Source organism: Ranitomeya imitator, chromosome 2, assembly GCF_032444005.1.
Source record: "Ranitomeya imitator isolate aRanImi1 chromosome 2, aRanImi1.pri, whole genome shotgun sequence".
Taxonomy (NCBI): Eukaryota; Metazoa; Chordata; class Amphibia; order Anura; family Dendrobatidae; genus Ranitomeya; species Ranitomeya imitator.
The window spans coordinates 390,628,763-390,654,988 of NC_091283.1; the positions used below are offsets into that span (position 1 = coordinate 390,628,763).

General features: G+C 44.5%; 1 protein-coding gene across 1 annotated transcript in view; it reads left to right on the forward strand.

The window, feature by feature from the left end:
- Positions 1–26,226, forward strand: part of LOC138666999 (zinc finger protein 419-like) — a 91,515-nt gene that overhangs the window by 39,368 nt on the left and 25,921 nt on the right. Inside the window, exons 2-10 of the mRNA XM_069755213.1 lie at positions 9,733–9,882; positions 10,012–10,191; positions 10,274–10,397; positions 10,475–10,575; positions 18,662–18,811; positions 18,941–19,120; positions 19,203–19,326; positions 19,410–19,504; positions 22,088–22,178. Coding sequence (XP_069611314.1) covers positions 9,805–9,882; positions 10,012–10,191; positions 10,274–10,397; positions 10,475–10,575; positions 18,662–18,811; positions 18,941–19,120; positions 19,203–19,326; positions 19,410–19,504; positions 22,088–22,178 — 1,123 coding nt within the window. The 5' untranslated portion in view covers positions 9,733–9,804. The remainder of the gene's footprint in view (positions 1–9,732; positions 9,883–10,011; positions 10,192–10,273; positions 10,398–10,474; positions 10,576–18,661; positions 18,812–18,940; positions 19,121–19,202; positions 19,327–19,409; positions 19,505–22,087; positions 22,179–26,226) is intronic.

A 26,226-nucleotide genomic window follows, 5' to 3' on the forward strand; every position in this document is an offset into this window, starting at 1 on the left:
TACTTTCTGTACCCACTGTAGATCAAAGTTGAGATTGTTTCAGGGAGGACCCCGCGCATTATCACTATAATGCAAACATTTTTGGATCGCTTCAAATCGTGTCCTTGTCATGGCCATACAGAATAACGTTGTGCTGTAGAGTATATCAGCACTCCAGTATTGCCAATGCTCTGTTTTTCCGACTTTGCCCATATTCGGCACAATGACCCAAAATGTAATAGAAAAAAAAACTTTGTATAAAAAAAAAGTGACATTCACTACACTAACGCCCTACATATAAAGTTACTCTGCGCTATTTTTTTTTTTTTTTTTTTAGGAAAAGAAAAATGCTATCTCCCACCAACTAATTTCTTACACTGAGGTAACACAGGAGGTATACAACCGCTCTGCACATCAATTAGATTAACCCCTTTGGCACTGAATGGCTGAATAATAGTTTCTGACCAATTATTCAGCCATTCAGTGCCAAAGGGGTTAATCAGGAGAGGTGACATCCATCCATTGTGACTGCTGTGAATGGTGCTGTCTGATATAGCACCAATCACCACATGCCAAGGTGTTTTTTTTTTTTTTTTTTTCTTTTCATATCACAACTTTATTGTGACATCTCTGTGAATGGCTGGCAAATCAGAATTTTTCAATCACAGCGATCGCTGGTGCAGGGTGAATGGGGGGTCATGCAGGGATGACCTGCTGTTACAGACATAGCGGTGCCATATACAGTTAGGTCCATATATATTTGGACAGAGACAACATGTTTCTCATTTTCGTTATAGACATTACCACAATGAATTTTAAACAAAACAATTCAGATGCAGTTGAAGTTCAGACTTTCAGCTTTCATTTGAGGGTATCCACATTAAAATTGGATGAAGGGTTTAGGAGTTTCAGCTCCTTAACATGTGCCACCCTGTTTTTAAAGAGACCAAAAGCAATTGGACAATTGACTCCAAGGCTATTTCATGGACAGCTGTGGGCAATCCCTTCGTTATGTCATTCTCAATTAAGCAGATAAAAGGCCTGGAGTTGATTTGAGGTGTGGTGCTTGCATTTGGAAGGTTTTGTGTTATGAATAGGTAATTCAGAACCACAATGGACCTTGAAGTTCAGAGCACACAAGTGACCTGACAATAACCCAAAAACATAGGACGAGCTCTGAGACGTGGGAACTCTGCTGACCGCAATCCCTAATCCTATCACACCACACTAGAGGTAGCCGTGGATTGCGCCTAACGCTCCCTATGCAACTCGGCACAGCCTGAGAAACTAGCTAGATCTGAAGATAGAAAAATAAGCCTACCTTGCCTCAGAGAAATTCCCCAAAGGAAAAGGCAGCCCCCCACATATAATGACTGTGAGTTAAGATGAAAAGACAAACACAGAGATGAAATAGATTTAGCAAAGTGAGGCCCGACTTACTGAATAGACCGAGGATAGGAAAGATAGCTTTGCGGTCAACACAAAAACCTACAAACAACCACGCAGAGGGGCAAAAAGACCCTCCGCACCGACTAACGGTACGGAGGTGCTCCCTCTGCGTCTCAGAGCTTCCAGCAAGCAAGAAAAACCAATAAAGCAAGCTGGACAGAAAATATAGCAACAAAAATAACACAAGCAGCACTTAGCTTATGCAGGGCAGACTGGCCACAGGAACGATCCAGGAGGAAGCAAGACCAATACTAGAACATTGACTGGAGGCCAGGAACAAAGCACTAGGTGGAGTTAAAAAGAGCAGCACCTAACGACTTAACCTCATCACCTGAGGAAGGAAACTCAGAAGCCGCAGTACCACTCACATCCACCAACGGAAGCCCATAGACAGAATCAGCCGAAGTACCACTTGTGACCACAGGAGGGAGCTCGACCACAGAATTCACAACAGTTTTGCTTTGAAGTAAACATGCGGTCAAAGGAGCTCTCCATGCAGGTGAAACAAGCCATCCTTAAGCTGCGAAAACAGAAAAAACCCATCCAAGAAATTGCTACAATATTAGAAGTGGCAAAATCTACAGTTTGGTACATCCTGAGAAAGAAAGAAAGCACTGGTGAACTCCTCAATGCAAAAAGACCTGGGCACCCAGGGAAGACAACAGTGGTGGATGATCGCAGAATAATCTCCATGGTGAAGAGAAACCCCTTTACAACAGCCATCCAAGTGAACAACTCTCTCCAGGAGGTCGGCGTATCAATATCCAAATTTACCATAAAGAGAAGACTGCATGAAAGTAAATACAGAGGGTTCACTGCACGGTGCAAGCCACTCATAAGCATCAAGAATAAAAAGGCTAGACTGGACTTTGCCAAAAAAAAACATCTAAAAAAGCCAGCACAGTTCTGGAAGAACATTCTTTGGACTGATGAAACCAAGATCAACCTCTACAAGAATGATGGAAAGAGAAAAGTATGGTGAAGGTGTGGTACAGCTCATGATCCAAAGCATACCACATCATCTGTAAAACACGGCGGAGGCAGTGTGATGGCTTGGGCATGCATGGCTGCCAGTGGAACGGAGTCGCTAGTGTTTATTGATGATGTGACACAGGACAGAAGCAGCCGAATGAATTCTGAGGTATTCAGAGCCACACTGTGTGCTCAGATCCAGCCAAATGCAGCCAAACTTATTGGGCGTCGTTTCATACGGATGGACAATGACCCATAACATAAAGCCAAAGCAACCCAGGAGTTTATTAAAGCAAAGAAGTGGAATATTCTTGAATGGCCAAGTCAGTCACCTGATCTCAACCCAATTGTGCATGCATTTCACTTGTTAAAGACTAAACTTCAGACAGAAAGGCCAACAAACAAACAGCAACTGAAAACCACCACAGTGAAGGCCTGGCAGAGCATCAAAAAGGAGGGAACACAGCGTCTGGTGATGTCCATGAGTTCAAGACTTCAGGCAGTCATTGTCCACAAAGGGTTTTCAACCAAGTACTAAAAATGAACATTTTATTATTCGGTCCAATTACTTTTGGTCCCTTTAAAAACAGGGAGGCACATGTTAAGGAGCTGAAACTCCTGATTCCTTCATCCAAATTTAATGTGGATACCCTCAAATGAAAGCTGAAAGTCTGAACTTCAACTGCATCTGAATTGTTTTGTTTAAAATTCATTGTGGTAATGTCTATAACCAAAATTAGAAAAATGTTGTCTCTGTCCAAATATATATGGACCTAACTGTGTGTCCTTTGCTTTGCGGGAACGCACTTCCTGCAGAGATACAGTTAGGGCCAGAAATATTTGGACAGTGACACAATTTTCGCGAGTTGGGCTCTGCATGCCACCACATTGGATTTGAAATGAAACCTCTACAACAGAATTCAAGTGCAGATTGTAACGTTTAATTTGAAGGGTTGAACAAAAATATCTGATAGAAAATGTAGGAATTGTACACATTTCTTTACAAACACTCCACATTTTAGGAGGTCAAAAGTAATTGGACAAATAAACATAACCCAAACAAAATATTTTTATTTTCAATATTTTGTTGCAAATCCTTTGGAGACAATCACTGCCTTAAGTCTGGAACCCATGGACATCACCAAACGCTGGGTTTCCTCCTTCTTAATGCTTTGCCAGGCCTTTACAGCCGCAGCCTTCAGGTCTTGCTTGTTTGTGGGTCTTTCCGTCTTAAGTCTGGATTTGAGCAAGTGAAATGCATGCTCAATTGGGTTTAGATTTGGAGATTGACTTGGCCATTGCAGAATGTTCCACTTTTTGGCACTCATGAACTCCTGGGTAGCTTTGGCTGTATGCTTGGGGTCATTGTCCATCTGTACTATGAAGCGCCGTCCAATCAACTTTGCAGCATTTGGCTGAATCTGGGCTGAAAGTATATCCCGGTACACTTCAGAATTCATCCGGCTACTCTTGTCTGCTCTTATGTCATCAATAAACACAAGTGACCCAGTGCCATTGAAAGCCATGCATGCCCATGCCATCACGTTGCCTCCACCATGTTTTACAGAGGATGTGGTGTGCCTTGGATCATGTGCCGTTCCCTTTCTTCTCCAAACTTTTTTCTTCCCATCATTCTGGTACAGGTTGATCTTTGTCTCATCTGTCCATAGAATACTTTTCCAGAACTGAGCTGGCTTCTTGAGGTGTTTTTCTGCAAATTTTACTCTGGCCTGTCTATTTTTGGTATTGATGAATGGTTTGCATCTAGATGTGAACCCTTTGTATTTACTGTCATGGAGTCTTCTCTTTACTGTTGACTTAGAGACAGATACACCTACATCACTGAGAGTGTTCTGGACTTCAGTTGATGTTGTGAACGGGTTCTTCTTCACCAAATTAAGTATGCGGCGATCATCCACCACTGTTGTCATCCGTGGACGCCCAGGCCTTTTTGAGTTCCCAAGCTCACCAGTCAATTCCTTTTTTCTCAGAATGTACCCAACTGTTGATTTTGCTATTCCAAGCATGTCTGCTATCTCTCTGATGGATTTTTTCTTTTTTTTCAGCCTCAGGATGTTCTGCTTCACCTCAATTGAGAGTTCCTTTGACCGCATGTTGTCTGCTCACAGCAACACCTTCCAAATGCAAAACCACACACCTGGAATCCACCCCTGACCTTTTAACTACTTCATTGATTACAGGATAACGAGGGAGACGCCTTCAGAGTTAATTGCAGCCCTTAGAGTCCATTGTCCAATTACTTTTGGTCCCTTGAAAAAGAGGACGCTATGCATTACAGAGCTATGATTCCTAAACCCTTTCTCCGATTTGGATGTGGAAACTATCATATTGCAGCTGGGAGTATGCACTTTCAGCCCATATTATATATATAATTGTATTTCTGAACATGTTTTTGTAAACAGCTAAAATAACAAAACTTGTGTCACTGTCCAAATATTTCTGGCCCTAACTGTGTATGTATGTATGTATGTATGTATGTATGTATGTATGTATATATATATATATATATATATATATATATATATATATATATATATATATATATAATATTAGTGCCTACAAGTAGTATTCAACCCCCTGCAGATTTAGCAGGTTTACACATTTGGAATTAACTTGGCATTGTGACATTTGGACTGTAGATCAGCCTGGAAGTGTGAAATGCACTGCAGCAAAAAAGATTGTTATTTCTTTATTTTTTTTTTTAAATTGTGAAAAGTCTTTTCAGAGGGTCATTTATTATTCAACCCCTCAACCCACCAGAATTCTGTTTGGTTCCCCTAAAGTATTAAGAAGTAGTTCAGGCACAAAGAACAATGAGCTTCACATGTTTGGATTAATTATCTCTTTTTCCAGTCTTTTCTGACTATTTAAGACCCTCCCCAAACTTGTGAACAGCACTCATACATGGTCAACATGGGAAAGACAAAGGAGCATTCCAAGGCCATCAGAGACAAGATCGTGGAGGGTCACAAGGCTGGCAAGGGGTACAAAACCCTTTCCAAGGAGTTGGGCCTACCTGTCTCCACTGTTGGGAGCATCATCCGGAAGTGGAAGGCTTATGGAACTACTGTTAGCCTTCCATGGCCTGGACAGCCTATGAAAGTTTCCTCCCGTGCCGAGGCCAGGCTTGTCCGAAGAGTCAAGGCTAACCCAAGGACAACAAGGAAGGAGCTCCGGGAAGATCTCATGGCAGTGGGGACATTGGTTTCAGTCAATACCATAAGTAACGTACTCCACCGCAATGGTCTCTGTTCCAGACGAGCCTGTAAGTTACCTTTACTTTCAAAGCGTCATGTCAAGGCTCGTCTACAGTTTACTCATGATCACTTGGAGGACTCTGAGACTGACTGGTTCAAGGTTCTCTGGTCTGATGAGACCAAGATCGAGATCTTTGGTGCCAACCACACACGTGATGTTTGGAGACTGGATGGCACTGCATACGACCCCAAGAATACCATCCCTACAGTCAAGCATGGTGGTGGCAGCATCATGCTGTGGGGCTGTTTCTCAGCCAAGGGGCCTGGCCATCTGGTCCGCATCCATGGGAAGATGGATAGCACGGCCTACCTGGAGATTTTGGCCAAGAACCTCAGCTCCTCCATCAAGGATCTTAAGATGGGTCGTCATTTCATCTTCCAACAAGACAACGACCCAAAGCACACAGCCAAGAAAACCAAGGCCTGGTTCAAGAGGCAAAAAATCAAGGTGTTGCAGCAGGGTGGATTTGATTTAAATCTAACTGATTTAAATCACGATTTAAATCACTAGTCAGTAAGGCTTGATTTAAATCAGTGATTTAAATCAAAGTTTCTACCTAACTGAATTTGACTCCGCAGAGGTCCCAGCCTCTTCTTCACGGCAAAAATTTTACAACATGAACAGAGTTGAGAAAAAAGACCTTAATCCTATTGTTCTACAAACCTATGAATACAGAATCAACCCCTTCAGTGCCAAGTCCAAGAAGTTAGACAATATGTTTCTGATTTTTTGGAGTGGAATAGATCTGCACAACACAAGAAGAATGTGAATCTAAGTGTGAGGAGGAGGAAGACTCCTCTTCATCACCGCACTTCTCATGATGTTGCCTCATTCGCGCCACCAGGCTTTGCATCTCTTTGTTGCATCGTTTGCATTTTGCACGCATGCCTGCCTTACCGATAGGCGAAGGAGCTTCATTAAAATATTCCCAAACTGGGTCTCTTTTACGGCCTGCTGCCATTATAAGGAAAGAATGTAATAAACCTCAGATCGTACACACAAACAGATCCAGACTTGTCTGTCTGTGGCTATGCTGCAGTATTGTGCTCAAAGTTTCACTTTCATTTTCTTGTCTGCTTGCCCTTCCTCCTCCTTAATCCTAGAACAATAGGATTAAGGTCTTTTTCTCAACTCTGTTCATGTTGTAACATTTTTGCCGTGAAGAAGAGACTGGGACCTCTGCGGAGTCAAATTCAGTTTTGAGAACTGCGTAAGTAAAGCGAGCGTCTGTGATAATATAGGAGAGAAACTGCCCACTAATCCTACAGAAACCTCTGGAAGAGCATGGCATTGGGAATGTTACACATATACAGCCTTTATTCTACTGAGTTAAACAACTCAGCTTTATCTCATGATGGAAGAACCTTTGGATGGTAAAATATTTTCCTCAAAAAGCAGTTTATTGAAAAAAATCTGATTTAAATAAAAAAAATCCGATTTAAATAAAAAAAAATCTGATTTTTTTTTTTTTTTTAAAACATTGATTTTTATCCACCCTGTGTTGCAGTGGCCTAGTCAGTCTCCTGACCTTAACCCAATTGAAAACTTGTGGAAGGAGCTCAAGATTAAAGTCCACATGAGACACCCAAAGAACCTAGATAACTTGGAGAAGATCTGCATGGAGGAGTGGGCCAAGATAACTCCAGAGACCTGTGCCGGCCTGATCAGGTCTTATAAAAGACGATTATTAGGTGTAATTGCAAACAAAGGTTATTCCACAAAATATTAAACCTAGGGGTTGAATAATAATTGACCCACACTTTTATGTTTAAAATTTATAAAAATTTAACTGAGCAACAAAACTTTTTGGTTTGTAAGATTTATGCATCTGTTAATAAATCCTGCTCTTGTTTGAAGTTTGAAGGCTCTAACTTATTTGCATCTTATTAAACCTGCTAAATCTGCAGGGGGTTGAATACTACTTGTAGGCACTGTATATGTATGTATATATATATATACAGTGGGGCAAAAAAGTATTTAGTCAGTCAGCAATAGTGCAAGTTCCACCACTTAAAAAGATGAGAGGCGTCTGTAATTTACATCATAGGTAGACCTCAACTATGGGAGACAAAATGAGAAAAAAAAATCCAGAAAATCACATTGTCTGTTTTTTTAACATTTTATTTGCATATTATGGTGGAAAATAAGTATTTGGTCAGAAACAAAATTTCATCTCAATACTTTGTAATATATCCTTTGTTGGCAATGACAGAGGTCAAACGTTTTCTGTAAGTCTTCACAGGGTTGCCACACACTGTTGTTGGTATGTTGGCCCATTCCTCCATGCAGATCTCCTCTAGAGCAGTGATGTTTTTGGCTTTTCGCTTGGCAACACGGACTTTCAACTCCCTCCAAATGTTTTCTATAGGGTTGAGATCTGGAGACTGGCAAGGCCACTCCAGGACCTTGAAATGCTTCTTACGAAGCCACTCCTTCGTTCCCCGGTGGTGTGCTGTGGATCATTGTCATGTTGAAAGACCCAGCCACGTTTCATCTTCAATGCCCTTGCTGATGGAAGGAGGTTTGCACTCAAAATCTCACGATACATGGCCCCATTCATTCTTTCATGTACCCGGATCAGTCGTCCTGGCCCCTTTGCAGAGAAACAGCCCCAAAGCATGATGTTTCCACCACCATGCTTTACAGTAGGTATGGTGTTTGATGGATGCAACTCAGTATTCTTTTTCCTCCAAACACGACAAGTTGTGTTTCTACCAAACAGTTCCAGTTTGGTTTCATCAGACCATAGGACATTCTCCCAAAACTCCTCTGGATCATCCAAATGCTCTCTAGCAAACTTCAGACAGGCCCGGACATGTACTGGCTTAAGCAGTGGGACACGTCTGGCACTGCAGGATCTGAGTCCATGGTGGCGTAGTGTGTTACTTATGGTAGGCCTTGTTACATTGGTCCCTGGTCTCTGCAGTTCATTCACTAGGTCCCCCCGCGTGGTTCTGGGATTTTTGCTCACCGTTCTTGTGATCATTCTGACCCCACGGGGTGGGATTTTGCGTGGAGCCCCAGATCGAGGGAGATTATCAGTGGTCTTGTATGTCTTCCATTTTCTAATTATTGCTCCCACTGTTGATTTCTTCACTCCAAGCTGGTTGGCTATTGCAGATTCAGTCTTCCCAGCCTGGTGCAGGGCTACAATTTTGTTTCTGGTGTCCTTTGACAGCTCTTTGGTCTTCATCATAGTGGAGTTTGGAGTCAGACTGTTTGAGGGTGTGCACAGGTGTCTTTTTATACGGATAACAAGTTTAAACAGGTGCCATTACTACAGGTAATGAGTGGAGGAAAGAGGAGACTCTTAAAGAAGAAGTTACAGGTCTGTGAGAGCCAGAAATCTTGATTGTTTGTTTCAGACCAAATACTTATTTTCCACCATAATATGCAAATAAAATTATAAAAAAACAGACAATGTGATTTTCTGGATTTTTTTTTCTCAGTTTGTCTCCCATAGTTGAGGTCTACCTATGATGTAAATTACAGACGCCTCTCATCTTTTTAAGTGGTGGAACTTGCACTATTGCTGACTGACTAAATACTTTTTTGCCCCACTGTATATATATTACAGCGCATGTCGTGAAAGGGTTAACCTCCAATGAGCCAGAACTGCTCTGTCACAATGTACAGCTTAAGCGGCTCAGTCACTGGATTCCATCAGAAGGTGCACACATCACGCGCCGCGTCATCGGAGGTTGGGCAGGTCTATGATGAAGGCAGGAAGGCGACGACGCCCTCTGTTTTGACGTCCCCATCTCCGTGGATGTTCCCTGCACTTATAACTTTGCGTCTTGTTTTAATGGAATATTTAACATGGATTTTGTTAATTTAGAGTTTTCTGTTTTAGATTTGTTCTGTGTTTTTGGTGCTGGATTGGAGATATTTTGTGATAAATCACTGTATGTGACTATAATGGGACTGTGTGTTATACCGGGGGCAGGACGGGGCCATGACTGGATGTAGTGATCATGTGACACCAGTAACAGCTCCGGAGGTTTCTTACATGGGATCTTTATGATGTTACATCGTCATCTTCTCCCCATTCAGGTCCCTACAATATCAGATCCTCTCAGTGGAGATCTTCTATATAACAGAATTCTCCTGAGTGACCCTACAAGGATGGATATGGACAGGGACAAGATGGCGGAGAGGATATTACACCTCACCCTAGAGATCCTCTTCCGGCTTACTGGAGAGGTGAGAGATTCTGATGACGTCACATTACATCATTCTTATCTATGGGAATAACAGATGGACAGAACTGGAGAGGTGAGGACTCTGGAAATGTCTATAGTGAGATTTATTAATGTGTCTCTCCATAACCAGGATTACATATTAGTGAAGAAGACCTCTAGTGAGCGCTGTCAGGCCCCTGTGTCTGAGGGATGGGGAAGACCCCTGAGCCCAATCACGGGGCCTCCACCTCACCCCCTGATACATGAGGACATCAATGACCAGAAGATCCTAGAACTCACCTACAAGATGATTGAGCTGCTGACTGGAGAGGTGACACTGCTGGGAATGCTGGGACATTATACAGTAACACTATGGATGGATCGGGGGATGACTGTATCATTGTATGTGTCAGGTTCCTATAAGGTGTCAGGATGTCACCGTCTATTTCTCCATGGAGGAGTGGGAATATTTAGAAGGACACAAAGATCTGTACAAGGATGTCATGATGGAGGTTCCCCAGTCCCTCGCATCCCCAGGTAATAGGACTAAATATACACATTCTAAAATCATCTGTAAGTAAAGATTGAATTCAGTCCCTGTTTGTTTCCTCCAGTTCTATCCAGTGAGAAGACAACACCAGAGAGATGTCCCCGTCCTACTTTTCTTCTTCTGGACTGTAAACAAGAAGATTCCGATGTTCCTCAGGATCATCAGGTAGATGTAGGGAAGGTGTCATGACATTTCTTCTATGATGTGTAGACGGCTGTGAAGGTCTTATATTCAGCCTTGTTTTACCCACCAGTATAAGGGAAGAGTCAGATGGCCATATAATCCTGACTGTGATTGCATCACAATGCTCGAACTGGCCTGTGGCTCTCCGTACCTGAGTATGAGTGCATGTATTTTTTTATTTTATTGTTTTTTTTTAACTTAAGAAGGCCACAAAATATTTTGAATGGAAAATAGCACGATCAAACTGCGGTGCACTAATAACAATGACTGGGAGCCGCTGGTTTACTTCTATAGTCAGCTAAAGGTACGGACAAGCCCTGTTGGTTCTTTTTAATGAATGTGAGTTTGCCCACGTTGGCTGTGGGCAAGCGGATGTACCGGTCTGTGATCACACCCCCTTCCATACATTTGCCACAGGGCAGGCCATCACTTCCAAGGCATAAAGAGCAAGCTGAGGCTATGTGTCCAATTTTGAGACCCATAAGTTAAATGGAGCAGACCCATTTTACAGATACTCTTCCACCATGTTGTTGATATGCTGCCTCTGCCTATGCAGACCTTATCAGATGGTGGTGCTGTATGCTGGGGAAGGTTTTCCATATTTCACCCATGCTAACCCTCCCGAAGTGGTGCCAGAGCCCTAGCTGCATTGCAGAATACTTCCTCCTCTTCTGCCTTGTTCTTTCACTGAGCCCTCGATGTCGGGTGGGAACGCTGTTAGTAGTGTATCTACCAGCATGCGCTTATGTTCCCGTGTTTTCCAATCCCGCTTCTGTGACTGAAGTAAGGCTGGTGCGTTGTCCTTGTAGTGGGAATCTAATAGAGTAGCTCCCCAGTATTAAGCAATGGTAACAATCTGGGCAACTCAGCTACCATTGTGCGCTCACAGCGGCATGTTTCGGCTCCTGTGTGCCAGGCTGCCCAGAGACAACGAGAAGCTGTCTTCGGAGAGCGGTATATCGTCTGGGTCCTCTACATTCCACCAGCCACTCTCCAGTAATCCCTGTGAGCTGCTTTGAGTGCCACCCTACTGTGAACACGGTTCATCCTTCTCCTCCAAAATGTTCCCCTGGTGGACAGTTGTGTACCTGGCCATTGTTAGTACAAGAAGTGGAGGACTGGCCTGATAATAGTGTGAATGTTCCCTGTCTCTCCTCCTCTTCCTCCTGTGCCACAACCTCATCCATCATCTAAGTGCCTAAACCAGGGGTGGGAAATTAAATTTTCCCGAGGGGCCACATGAGAGACCGTGACTGTTGTGGAGGGCCGAACCAATAGGCTGAAAAGAATTTTACTCAATATTAATATTGATATATTATAATTATTATATTATTGATAATTATATTAATATTAATTGTATAATATTGAGCAGAATTAAGTATGCTGGCCCCCTATATATAGTTTGAAACGGAGTACAGCCCCTTGTATACTGTTTGAACTAAAACCACAGCCCCTCATATACTGTAAGAGCTCCACACAGCCTCCCCATATGCAGTATGAGCCCCACACAGCCTCCCTATATACTGCATGAGCCTCACACAGCCTCCCCATATACTGCATGAGCCCCACAGTCTCCCTATATACTGCATGAGCCCCACTCAGCCTCCCCATATACTGCATGAGCCCCACACAGCCTCCCCATATACAACATGCGCCCTACACAGCCTCTCTATATACTGCATGAGTCCCACACAGCCTCCCTATATACTGCATGAGGCCCCTACAGCCTCCCCATATACTGCATGAGCCCTACAGTCTCCCTATATACTGCATGAGCCCCACACAGCCTCCATATATACAGCATGAGCCCCACACAGTCTCCCTATATACTGCATGAGCCCCACACAGCCTCCATATATACAGCATGCGCCCTACACAGCCTCCCTATATACTGCATGAGGCCCCTACAGCCTCCCCATATACTGCATGAGTCTTACAGTCTCCCTATATACTGCATGAGCCTCACACAGCCTTCCCATATACTGCTTGAGGCCCCACACAGCCTCTCTATATACTGCATGAGGCCCCACACAGCCTCTCCATATACTGCATGAGCCCCACACAGCCTCCCCATATACTGCATGAGCCCCACACAGCCTCCCCATATACTGCATGAGCCCCACACAGCCTCCATATATACAGCATGAGCCCCACACAGCCTCCATATATACAGCATGAGCCCCACACAGCCTCTCTATATACTGCACGAAGCCCCACACAGCTTCTCTATATACTGCATGAGCCCCACACAGCCTCTCTATATACTGCATGAGCCCCACACAGCCTCCCCATATACTGCATGAGCCCCACACAGCCTCCCCATATACTGCATGAGCCCCACACAGCCTCTCTATATACTGCATGAGTCCCACACAGCCTCCCTATATACTACATGAGGCCCCTACAGCCTCTCCATTGTTATGGACCTGGTGGTTAGGAGCACCCGGAATGACCTGATGGGTAAGCTAACACAGAACAAGCTCTGGGAAGTGGGAGCTCTGCTGACCGCAATCCCTAATCCTATCACACACACTAGAAATAGCTGTGGAGCCTAACTAACAGGCCTAGACGCCTCTTCAAAGCCTAAGAGCTAACTAGCCCTAGAGATCGAAAATAAAGCCTACCTTGCCTCAGAGAAATTCCCCAAAGGTAAAGGAAGCCCCCTACATATATTGACTGTGAGTTAAGATGAAAGTCACAAACACAGAAATGAAACAGGTTTCAGCAAAGGGAGGCCAGACTAACTAAACAGACTGAGGATAGGAAAGGTATCTTTGCGGTCAGCACAAAAAACTACAAAAAGACCACGCAGAGTGTGCAAAAAGACCTCCGCACCGACTCACGGTGCGGAGGTGCCACTCTGCATCCCAGAGCTTCCAGCTAGTAAGGCAAAATCATGATAGCAAGCTGGACAAGAAAACAATGAACAAATAATAAACTAGCAGGGACTTAGCTTCTGCTGGACTAGACAGGTCACCAGAAAGATCCAAGACCGAACTGAACCAGTACAAGAACATTGACAGCTGGCATAGAGTAACGATCAAAGTGGAGTTAAATAGAGCAGCCAGCCAAAGAATAAACTAAATCACCTGTGGAAGGAACCTCAGAAGCAGCAGCTCCACTCACAGCCACCAGAGGGAGCCCATGGACAGAACTCGCTGAAGTACCATCCACGACCACAGGAGGGAGCTCGATAACAGAATTCACAACACTCCATATACTGCATGAGCCCCACACAGCCTCCATATATACATCATGAGCCCTACACAGCCTCCCTATATACTACATGAGGCCCCTAAAGCCTCCCCATATACTGCATGAGCCCCACACAGCCTCCATATATACAGGTCCTTCTAAAAAAATTAGCATATAGTGTTAAATTTCATTATTTACCATAATGTAATGATTACAATTAAACTTTCATATATTATAGATTCATTATCCACCAACTGAAATTTGTCAGGTCTTTTATTGTTTTAATACTGATGATTTTGGCATACAACTCCTGATAACCCAAAAAACCTGTCTCAATAAATTAGCATATCAAGAAAAGGTTCTCTAAACGACCTATTACCCTAATCTTCTTAATCAACTAATTAACTCTAAACACATGCAAAAGATACCTGAGGCTTTTATAAACTCCCTGCCTGGTTCATTACTCAAAACCCCCATCATGGGTAAGACTAGCGACCTGACAGATGTCAAGAAGGCCATCATTGACACCCTCAAGCAAGAGGGTAAGACCCAGAAAGAAATTTCTCAACAAATAGGCTGTTCCCAGAGTGCTGTATCAAGGCACCTCAATGGTAAGTCTGTTGGAAGGAAACAATGTGGCAGAAAACGCTGTACAACGAGAAGAGGAGACCGGACCCTGAGGAAGATTGTGGAGAAGGACCGATTCCAGACCTTGGGGAACCTGAGGAAGCAGTGGACTGAGTCTGGTGTGGAAACATCCAGAGCCACCGTGCACAGGCGTGTGCAGGAAATGGGCTGCAGGTGCCGCATTCCCCAGGTAAAGCCACTTTTGAACCATAAACAGCGGCAGAGGCGCCTGACCTGGGCTACAGAGAAGCAGCACTGGACTGTTGCTAAGTGGTCCCAAGTACTTTTTTCTGATGAAAGCAAATTTTGCATGTCATTCGGAGATCAAGGTGCCAGAGTCTGGAGGAAGACTGGGGAGAAGGAAATGCCAAAATGCCTGAAGTCCAGTGTCAAGTACCCACAGTCAGTGATGGTGTGGGGTGCCATGTCAGCTGCTGGTGTTGGTCCACTGTGTTTCATCAAGGGCAGGGTCAATGCAGCTAGCTATCAGGAGATTTTGGAGCACTTCATGCTTCCATCGGCTGAAATGCTTTATGGAGATGAAGATTTCATTTTTCAGCACGACCTGGCACCTGCTCACAGTGCCAAAACCACTGGTAAATGGTTTACTGACCATGGTATTACTGTGCTCAATTGGCCTGCCAACTCTCCTGACCTGAACCCCATAGAGAATCTGTGGGATATTGTGAAGAGAAAGTTGAGAGACGCAAGACCCAACACTCTGGATGAGCTTAAGGCCGCTATTGAAGCATCCTGGGCCTCCCTAACATCTCAGCAGTGTCACAGGCTGATTGCCTCCATGCCACGCCGCATTGAAGCAGTCATTTCTGCCAAAGGATTCCCGACCAAGTATTGAGTGCATAACTGAACATTATTATTTGATGGTTTTTTTGTTTGTTATTAAAAACACTTTTATTTGATTGGATGGGTGAAATATGCTAATTTATTGAGACAGGTTTTTTGGGTTATCAGGAGTTGTATGCCACAATCATCAGTATTAAAACAATAAAAGACCTAACATATTTCAGTTGGTGGATAATGAATCTATAATATATGAAAGTTTAATTGTAATCATTACATTATGGTAAATAATGAAATTTAACACTATATGCTAATTTTTTGAGAAGGACCTGTACATCATGAGCCCCACACAGCCTCCATATATACATCATGAGCCCCACACAGCCTCCCTATATACTACATGAGGCCCCTAAAGCCTCCCCATATACTGCATGAGCCCCACACAGCCTCCATATATACAGCATGACCCCCACACAGCCTCTATATACTGCATGAGCCTCACACAGCCTCCCTATATACTGCATGAGCCTCACACAGCCTCCCTATATACTGCATGAGGCCCCTCACAGCCTCCCCATACACTGCATGAGCCTCGCATAGCCTCCCTATATACTGCATGAGCCCCACACAGCCTCCATATATACAGCATGAGCCCCACACAGCCTCTATATACTGCATGAGCCTCACACAGCCTCCCCATATACTGCATGAGCCCCACACAGCCTCTATATACTGCATGAGCCTCACACAGCCTTCCCATATACAGCATGAGCCCCACACAGCTTCTATATACTGCATGAGCCTCACACAGCCTCCTTATATACTGCATGAGCCTCACACAGCCTCCCTATGTACTGCATGAGGCTCCACACAGCCTCTCTATATACTGCATGAGCCCCACACAGCCTCTCTATATACTGCATGAGCCCCACACAGCCTCTCTATATACTGCTTGAGGCCCCACACAGCCTCCCCATATACTGCATGAGTCCCACACAGCCTCCATATATACAGCATGAGCCCCACACAGCCTCTCTATATACTTCATGAGGCCCCACACAGCCTCTCTATATACTGCATGAGCCCCTCATAGCCTCCCTATATACTGCATGAGGCCCCACACAGCCTCCCTATATACTGCATGAAGCCCCACACAGCTTCTTTATATACTGCATGAGCCCCACACAGCCTCTCTATATACTGCATGAGCCCCACACAGCCTCTCTATATACTGCATGAGCCCCACACAGCCTCCCCATATACTGCATGAGCCCCACACAGCCTCTCTATATACTGCATGAGCCCCACACAGCCTCTCTATATACTGCATGAGGCCCCACACAGCCTCCCTATATACTGCATGAAGCCCCACACAGCTTCTCTATATACTGCATGAGCCCCACACAGCCTCTCTATATACTGCATGAGCCCCACACAGCCTCCCCATATACTTCATGAGCCCCACACAGCCTCTCTATATACTTCATGAGCCCCACACAGCCTCCCCATATACTGAATGAGGCACCCATAGCCTCCCCATGTTCTGCACGATGGCGCCATGGCCTCCCCATGTTCTGCACGACGGTGCCATGGCCTCCCCATGTTCTGCACGACGGTGCCATGGCCTCCCCATGTTCTGCACGACGGTGCCATAGCCTCCCCATGTTCTGCACAACGGCGCCATAGAATCCCCATGTTCTGCACGACGGCGCCATAGCATCCCCATGCCCACCCAAACATCCCATACACGTGAAAAAATACAAGAACACCACATACTCAACTTGGTCCCGTTCCATGGCGCTCTGCTTCTCTCCCTGCTTCCAGTGCACTGATTCTCCGCAGTACACAGCTGACACGATGAAATTACGTCATTGCGTCAGCTGTTTCACACGCTGATTGGTGGTGGAAGTGGACAGAGGTCCCTCCTTCACCAATGCATTCAACGCCTATGGAGACAGCAAGCGGGCGTGCACAGTGCGGCCCGTGGACCTCTGGTTTCCAGCCCCAACTTATGTCTCGGTCCCCGGGCTGGACTCAGACAGCCAGAGGGCCGGATGTGGCCCGCGAGCCCACTTTGCCCAGGTCTGGCCTAAAGCATTTTTTTCAAGATGGCATAGATGTGGGATAGTAACGGTGATGATGGCGTCATCAGCGCTGGCAATGTTGGTGGAGGTCAAGACAGCGCAATATGGCACACATGTCCCACGTGGGGGCCCACTCTTTGAAGTGATGTTTTTCCAGAGAGCAACTCGACCATAAGTGCTGCAGCTGAAACTCCACAATGGCCGGCTGTTGCTCCCACAGTCTCTCCAGCATATGCAAGGAGGAGTGCCACCTTGTTGATATGTCGCATATGAGGCGGTGACCAGGAAGCCAGAAGCGCGCACAGACGGCCCACACTTTCAGTAGCAGCTCTGAAATATCAGGGTAATATGTAAGGCTGCTCTGCACCACCAAATACAGTGCATGCACCCAGCAAGGGATGTGCATCAAACCGGCAAGGCCCAGAGCTGCTATGAGACTTTGCCCATTATCGCACACCACCAGAACGGGCTTGAGGTTTTTGCGGCATCAACCTCTCATCTGTCTGCTGGCTGTTCCCCTACCACAACTCCTGAATGGTGTGGGATATTTTCCCCAAACAGATGAGTTTCAGAACAGTTTTCTGTTTCCCACTGTTGGTGGTGCAGGTGTTAGGCTGATAGGATGAGGAGGCATTGGAGGAAATTGAGTAGGAGGAAGAGGCAAAATGGACAAAAAAAAATCCAACAATCTTCGATGGTGGTGGTAGCACATGCGACAGAACGCCTTGTGCCTCAGGCCCAGCCAGTAGCACTCTTACCCAGTGGGCAGTTAGGGAAATATAATGTCCCTGGCCATGTTTACTGGTCCACGTATCTGATATGTGGACCTTGCCACTGATCTGGGAACCACGTACAGTGGGACAGCCACCACCATCAATTTTTTAAAACGGTTCATTTACACCATCTGGAATGGCAGCATTTCAAAGGCCATGAATTTTGAAATGCTGTCATTCAGGACCTGAGCTAGTGGGTAGGTAGGAGGGTACTTTCACTCTCTCCAGTGTTTGGGGGATGGACAGCTGAATGCTTCCATGAGACAGAGTGGAGTTTCTTGGTGACACTGCTGGTGGTTGTGCTGTCACATCCTCTTTGTGAAGACCCAGATGACCCTATTATTTGGGAACGGGAGGAAGAGGCTGAGGAAATTTAGATTTTCCTTGTAGATTTGGTCTGTGTTTTTGGTGCTGGATCGTAGATATTCTGTGATAAATCTCTGTATGTGACTATAATGGGATTGTGTTATACAGGGGGCAGAACGGGGCTATGACTGGATGTAGTGATCATATGAAGACTGTAACTACTCCGGAGATTTCTTACAAGGGATCTTTATGATGTTACATAGTCACCTTCTCCCCATTCAGGTTTCTACAATATCGGATCCTCTCAGTGGAGATCTTCTATATAAGAAAATTTTCATGAGTGACCCTACAAGGATGAATAGGGACAGGGACAAGATGGCAGAGAGGATATTACACCTCACCCTAGAGATCCTCTACCGGCTTACTGGAGAGGTGAGAGATTCTGATGACGTCACATTACATCATTCTTATCTATGGGAATAACAGATGGACAGAACTGGAGAGGTGAAGACTCTGGAAATGTCTGTCGGGAGGTTTCTTAATGTGTCTCTCCATAACCAGGATTACACAGTAGTGAAGAAGACCGCTAGTGAGCGCTGTCAGGCCCCTGTGTCTGAGGGATGGGGAAGACCCTTGAGCCCAATCACGGGGCCTCCACCTCACCCCCTGATACATGAGGACATCAATGACCAGAAGATCCTAGAACTCACCTACAAGATGATTGAGCTGCTGACTGGAGAGGTGACACTGCTGGGAATGCTGGGAGATTATACAGTAACGCTATGGAGGGATCGGGGGATGACGGTATCATTGTATATGTCAGGTTCCTATAAGGTGTCAGGATGTCACCGTCTATTTCTCCATGGAGGAGTGGGAGTATCTAGAAGGACACAAATATCTGTACAAGGACGTCCTGATGGAGGTTCTCCAGTCCTTCACATCACCAGGTAATAGACATGACTAAATACACATGGCATGTAATTGTCTGTATGTAAAGAATGAATTCAGTCCCTGTATGTGTTTCTTTCAGTTCTATCCAGTAAGAGGACAACACTAGAGAGATGTCCCCGTCCTCTTCTTCAACAGGACTGTAAACAAGAAAATCCCAATGATTTTCCTCATCAGGTAGATGGAAAGGTGTCATGAGATCTCCCCTATATGTAGAAGGCTGTGAAGGTCTTGTGTTCAGTCTTGTTTTATCCACCAGTATATGGGAAGAGTCAGACCACAGTATAACTCGGACGGGGATTGCATCACAATGTTCAAACTGGCCGGCAGCTCTCCCGACCCGAGAATGACCGCATGTATTTCTATTCAACTGTCACGCTTGGGCCGCACAGCTAATATGGTGCCTCAAGAGCCAACTATGAGCAGTAGGAAATATGCACTACAACTACAGTCGCTCCCCTGTTCCCAACTGCAGGACTAACCCCTGGAACTCTCTCATGTCCAGCTGCAGGTCTGACCGTCTGTAACTCTTCCCTGCCCACTCTGTAACTCTCCCTGACAGAACATAAGTGACTACAGTAAACCTCAGCCTTAACCATATTTTTATATGTGACAGTGAGTTTTCCTTGTTTTCTCGCCTTTACAGTCCTCAGATCTTAATCCTTTAAAGCATCTCTGGGACGAGGTAGAATCGGTTGTTCAGAGCATCTCAGCACCTTCATCTAATTTGCGGCAACTGGAAGAACCAATCCTGTTGGCATGGGCCAGTATTCTTGGGGAACCATCTCAGCACCTTGTGCAATATACGATGTGATTAACCCCTTAAGCCCCGAGGGTGGTTTGCACGTTAATGACCGGGCCAATTTTTACAATTCTGACCACTGTCCCTTTATGAGCTTATAACTCTGGAACGCTTCAACGGATCCCGGTGATTCTGACAATGTTTTCTCGTGTCATATTGTACTTCATGATAGCGGTAACATTTCTTTGATATTACCTGCGTTTATTTGTGAAAAAACTGAAGTTTAGCGAAAATTTTAAAAATGTCGCAATTTTCCAACTTTGAATTTTTATGCCCTTAAATCACAGAGATATGTCACACAAAATACTTAATAAATAACATTTCCCACATGTCTACTTTACATCAGCACAATTTTGGAACCAAATTTTTTTTTTTTGTTAGGGAGTTATAAGGGTTAAAAGTTGACCAGCAATTTCTCATTTTTACAATACCATTTGTTTTTGTTTTTTTTAGGAACCACATCACATTTGAAGTCATTTTGAGGGGACTATATGATAGAAAATACCCAAGTGTGACACCATTCTAAAAACTGCACCCCTCAATGTGCTCAAAACCACATTCAAGAAGTTTATTAACCCTTCTGGTGCTTCACAGGAATTTTTGGAATGTTTAAAAAAAAAAAATGAAAATTTTAATTTTTTTTCACAAAAATTTTACTTCAGCTCCAATTTGTTTTTATTTTACCAAGGGTAACAGGAATAAATGGACCCCAAAAGTTGTTGTACAATTTGTCCTGAGTACCCCGATACCCCATACGTGGGGGTAAACCACTGTTTGGGCGAATGGCAGAGCTCGGAAGGGAAGGAGCGTCATTTGACTTTTCAATGTAAAATTGGCTGGAATTGAGATGGGATGCCATGTTGCATTTGGAGAGCCCCTGATGTGCCTAATTATATATATATATATATATATAATTTAGGAATTTTATATATATATATATATATATTTATTTATTTATTTATTTATTTATTTATAATTTTTTTTATAATTTTTTTTTTTTTTCTTACTTTGCCCGGCGGGGGACATTATTGTAAAATGACTGGTCGCTGATCTGACACTTTGCTGTGCACTGTGTCAGATCAGCGATCACACAGCACAGCAGGGAGGCTTCCCAGCGCCTGCTCTGAGCAGGCGCTTGTAAGCCACCTCCCTGCAGGACCCGGATGCAGCCCTGCAGCCATTTTGGATCCGGGGTCTGCAGGGAGGAGACGCTCGGTACAAGGTGAGCACATCGCCTTGTACCGAGGGTCTCAGGGAAGTCCGCAGGGAGCCCCCTCCCTGCGCAATGCTTTCCCATGCCCCCGGAACACTGTGATCATGTTTGATCACAGTGTGCCGGGGTTAATGTGCCTGGGGCGGTCCGTGACCGCTCCTGGCACATAGTGCCAGATGTCAGCTGACACCCGGCCGCGCTTCCCCCGTGAGCGCGGTCGATCGCTATGACGTACTATCCCGTCCCTGGGAATTAAGTCCCAGGTCGTCTTGACTGGATAGTACGTCAAATGGGATTAAGGGTTTAATATCTGAGGTCCTGAAGGGTAAAGAAGATCCTATGTGTTACTAGATGGGTGTCTCTAGTAATGTGATACAGGAAAGAAATATATCTTGGTACCGTGTTAGCCAGTAGATAGAAAAATATTTAGAATTGAGAGTCCTCAGTGGTTGATACCTTTTAATGGCTAACTGATTCTTCAGAATTTGTTTTAGTCTTTGCCTGATGAAGAGACCTGTGTAGTCTCGAAAGCTTGCAATTTGTTACCATCTTTTCAGTTAGCCATTAAAAGGTATCAACCCCTGAGGACTCTCAATTCTAAATATTTTTCTAGTAATGTGGCCATTCAGGGTATGTTTTATACCTGGTGGAGATGACCGGATAAAGCTGATCATATACATTACATTTTGTCTGGATCTTCTGAAGCTTCTTCACCTGTCTGTGACTTTTACAATATTTCTTTCAGGGTGAAGATCTGCCCCATGTTATTACTGTAGAGACATATGTGTGGGATGATGGGTGGTGTAAAGAGGAGATTCCTACAGATAACCTTAAAGGTGAGTAGTGACCACTAAATGCAGAGAAGTCAAAGGTTCTAATCAGTCACTGGTTTGTAGAGTAACTTTAGATGTTCTGATTGTTTTTGGGTGTGCTCTCATGGAACTTTTGATGTGGATGTAGGGGCTGAGTCATTATGGGGTTACCAGGGACTATTCTTTTTTATTTTTACAATGTGCAGGTAGTCGCTTCCTACCTACCTTTTGTGCCTCGTGACTATCTCTACTGACACAGATCAGTAACAGACCGCTTTTACTGGTGATTCAGCTTCTCTTTCACTCTGCTCTGTTGACAGGGTGTAACTACTGACGTCATGCTGATTGATGCTTTCGTTCTGGGAAGCCGGCTGTCAATCACCATGATATCAGAAGTCATGCCTTGTCCACAGAGCAGCCCGGAAGAAGTGCTGCTGCATCGCTGGCAGGAGCAGTCAGTGACCACTCTTAACCAGTGCCGAGTACAGCAGACAGGTAATTGCCTCTGTTTACAAATACCTGACTGTTTAGTTTTTAGGCTTATAGTAAAAAATAGTCTTGGACAATCTCCCTAAGATTGGCACCATGCACACCAGTCTTTAGTGAAGGAGGGCGGTGAGTTAAGTAATGCCGAATTCATTCAGACGTGCACACACTACTTCTTGTCAGTGGTGCTCTCCTATGTGCCCCTCGCTAGAAATGGTACCCAAGTCAAGGAAGGATGGGAACATTTTTGATGGGTATAATTATGTCCCTAACAATTAATTTGGTGGGCACCAGTAAGCCTCGCTCATGCTCCACCCACTTTGGCAGACCTTCCTTTAACTAGCTTGAAAATTACAAAAAGTTCTGTAAAAAGTTTGCGACTTCAGTGTTTTTTTTTCGTTAGTGTTTTGTACGAATGTTTCTCCTCTGCATCCAGAGCACGTTCCTGAGCTGCTCCAGAGGAGATGGCTCTTTACTCACAGTCCTGTCCATCACAGGTCACTGTGCACAATGGATGTCTCCAAGAATATTTTGAAGCATGTTGGTGTCGGTGACCTCTGATAAGTAAGACAGAAACATTATTAGCCACAGGCTTCACTGCTATGTATGAGAGAATCTTCTAAGCTGAAAACCTCAGTAGCATTCTTCTTTACTTGTACCGGTACATATATACTGGTCTATACAGATTTCTCTATGTGTCAGTATATTATAAGATAAAATAAAGATGCAAAACAATTATAATTAACATGGCATACTTTGTGTAATCGTAACAAACGGTACAATACAACAAACAAATTATTTATGGTGATCAATAAATGCTGTGACTAAAAATGGCTTTTTTTATTTTTTTTATTCATGTCAATGTGGATAACTATAAAATAAGAACATCATGCTCAACTTTGTTTTCTAAATTGGACACAGCTGAACTCAGAAGGACCCCAATGTTCTTATTGTATCTTCATCTGAGATCTGTGTGTCATCTGAGTGCTGTTTGTTCTTCACTGAGCAGGTGATAGGAGAAGTGTAAAGTTTCTTCTCACTCGGTTGCGCTTGAGGTAGGCACCGGAAGCTGTTTAAGTAAAACGTCTAGGCTGGTTTATTAAGGCTCCGTAAACCATGCCACCAGGATAGAAAATAAACAGCATGTCAGTGCAGGCAAAACAAAGTGAGCAGTCCAAATAGCAGCACTTTAGTGATATTCTAGGAGTGACTGTGGCTAATTCTGTATTGCATCAACTTTGGGGTTTGATGTTGTCTCTCCCTACGACATAGCCCAAGTACTTGGCTTCTTCCATCCCCATGGCACATTTCCTCAGATTGATGGAAAACGCCGCCTTCCTTAAATCACCAAATATCACCTTGACTGTGCCCAGATGGCTTCACTAATCCTGGCATAATAATAATAATTAATAATAATAATTTTTATTTATATAGCGCCAACATATTCCGCAGCACTTAACAATTAAGCGGGGACATGTGCAGACAATAAATTCAGTACAAGTTAAGACAATTTAAACAGTGACATTAGGGGTGAGGTCCCTGCTCGCAAGCTTACAATCTACAAGGAAACACGATAGGTGAAAAGTGCTTGTTATTTCAGGTCTGGCAATTATAATAAATAGGGATTTTCATATAAAGCTGCATGATCCGGTCATCAGCCCGTGTGTTTAAGTGTAATAATCAAGTATCAAGTGCAGTTATCGTGTGCATGGAGGGTGTGGAGACAGATGAATAGTAGGGTGCAGATTCACATGCAGATAATATTTGGAAGGAGGGAAAAGGACAAAATTAGTTTACTGAGTAGTTGATGTGGTAGGCTTGTTTGAAGAGATGGGTTTTTAAAGCGTGCTTCAATAGGTCGGGGCTGGGTATCAGTCTGATCGTCTGGGGAAGTGCATTCCAGAGAGCTCGCGCAGCACGAGAGAAGTCTTGGAGACGGAGGTGCGAGGTTCGGATTACGGGGGATGTTAGTCTTAGGTCATTTGTAGAATGGAGGGCACGTGTAGGGCGATAGACGGAGATGAGAGAGGAGATATAAGGCTGTGCAGAACTGTGGAGAGCTTTGTGGGTGAGAGAGATGAGTTTATACTGGACCCTGTAGCGAATGGGTAGCCAGTGTAATGACTGGCACAAGATGGAGGCATCGGTGAAGCGGCTGGGCAGAAATATGACCCTGGCTGCTGCATTCAAGATGGATTGGAGAGGAGAAAGTTTGGAAAGAGGGAGACCGATCAGAAGAGAGTTGCAGTAGTCCAGACGAGACTGAATAAGAGCGACAGTAAGAGTCTTGGCAGTTTCAAAGGTGAGAAAAGGTCGGATTCTGGAGATGTTTTTAAGATGCAGGTGACAGGAACGAGTGAGTGATCGTATATTGGGAGTAAAGGAAAGTTCGGTGTTGAATATGACCCCAAGACAGCGGGCATGCTGCTTGGGAGTTATGGTTGAACCCTCCAGGGTAATTTCGATGTTGGGTAGAGTGAGGTTAGTAGAAGGGACAAACACAAGTAGTTCAGTTTTGGAGAGATTTAGTTTCAGATAGAGGGAGGGCATGATGTTAGAGACAACAGACAGACAATCCTTGGTATTTTGAATTAGAGTGGGGGTGATGTCAGGGGAAGAAGTGTACAATTGGGTGTCGTCAGCATAGAGATGGTACTGGAACCCAAATCTGCTGATTGTCCAATAGGGGCAGTGTATAGAGAGAAAAGGAGGGGGCCAAGGACTGAGCCCTGCGGAACCCCGATAGTAAGGGGACGAGGAGAGGAAGAGGAGCCGGCAAAAGATACAGTGAAGGAGCGGTCAGAGAGGTAGGAGGAAAACCAGGAGAGGGCTGTGTCCTTGAGGCCTATGGAGCAGAGCATAGTGAGAAGGAGCTGGTGATCCACAGTATCAAATGCAGCAGATAGATCCAGGAGAATCAGCAGAGAGCAATGACCTTTGGATTTAGCTGTTATTAGATCATTAGAGACTTTAGTGAGGGCAGTTTCAGTGGCGTGTAAAGAGCAGAAACCAGATTGTAAGGGGTCAAGAAGAGGGTTATCCGAGAGATAGCGGATTAGACGGGAGTGGACCAAGCGTTCCAGGAGTTTAGAGATGAAGGAAAGGTTAGAGACAGGTCTGTTGTTAGCCGTGCAGTTCTGATCCAGGGATGGCTTTTTATGTAAAGGGATAATGATGGCATGTTTAAATGAGGAGGGAAAGATACCTGAAGAAAGAGAGAGGTTAAATATTTTAGTCAGGTGAGTGGTGACTATTGGTGAGAGAGACTGCAAGAGAGGTGAAGGCATGGGGCCACTATTGCAGGTTGTAGGTCGAGCAGAAGTGAGGAGCTTGGAAACTTCTTCTGAAACAGGCTCAAAGATGTCTAATGAGCTTGAGGTGCGACAGGGAAGGGGATCCAGGCACTGAAGAGATTGGGCTGAGATATCCTGATGGATGTGGTTGATTTTTTTTCTAGGAAATAAGTGGCCAGATCCTCACCACTGAGATTGGAGATGGGGGCCTGTACTTTAGGTTTCAGGAGGGAGTTTAAGGTTTCAAAAAGTCGTTTTGGGTTGTTGGATAGTGAGGTGATGAGGGTGGTGAA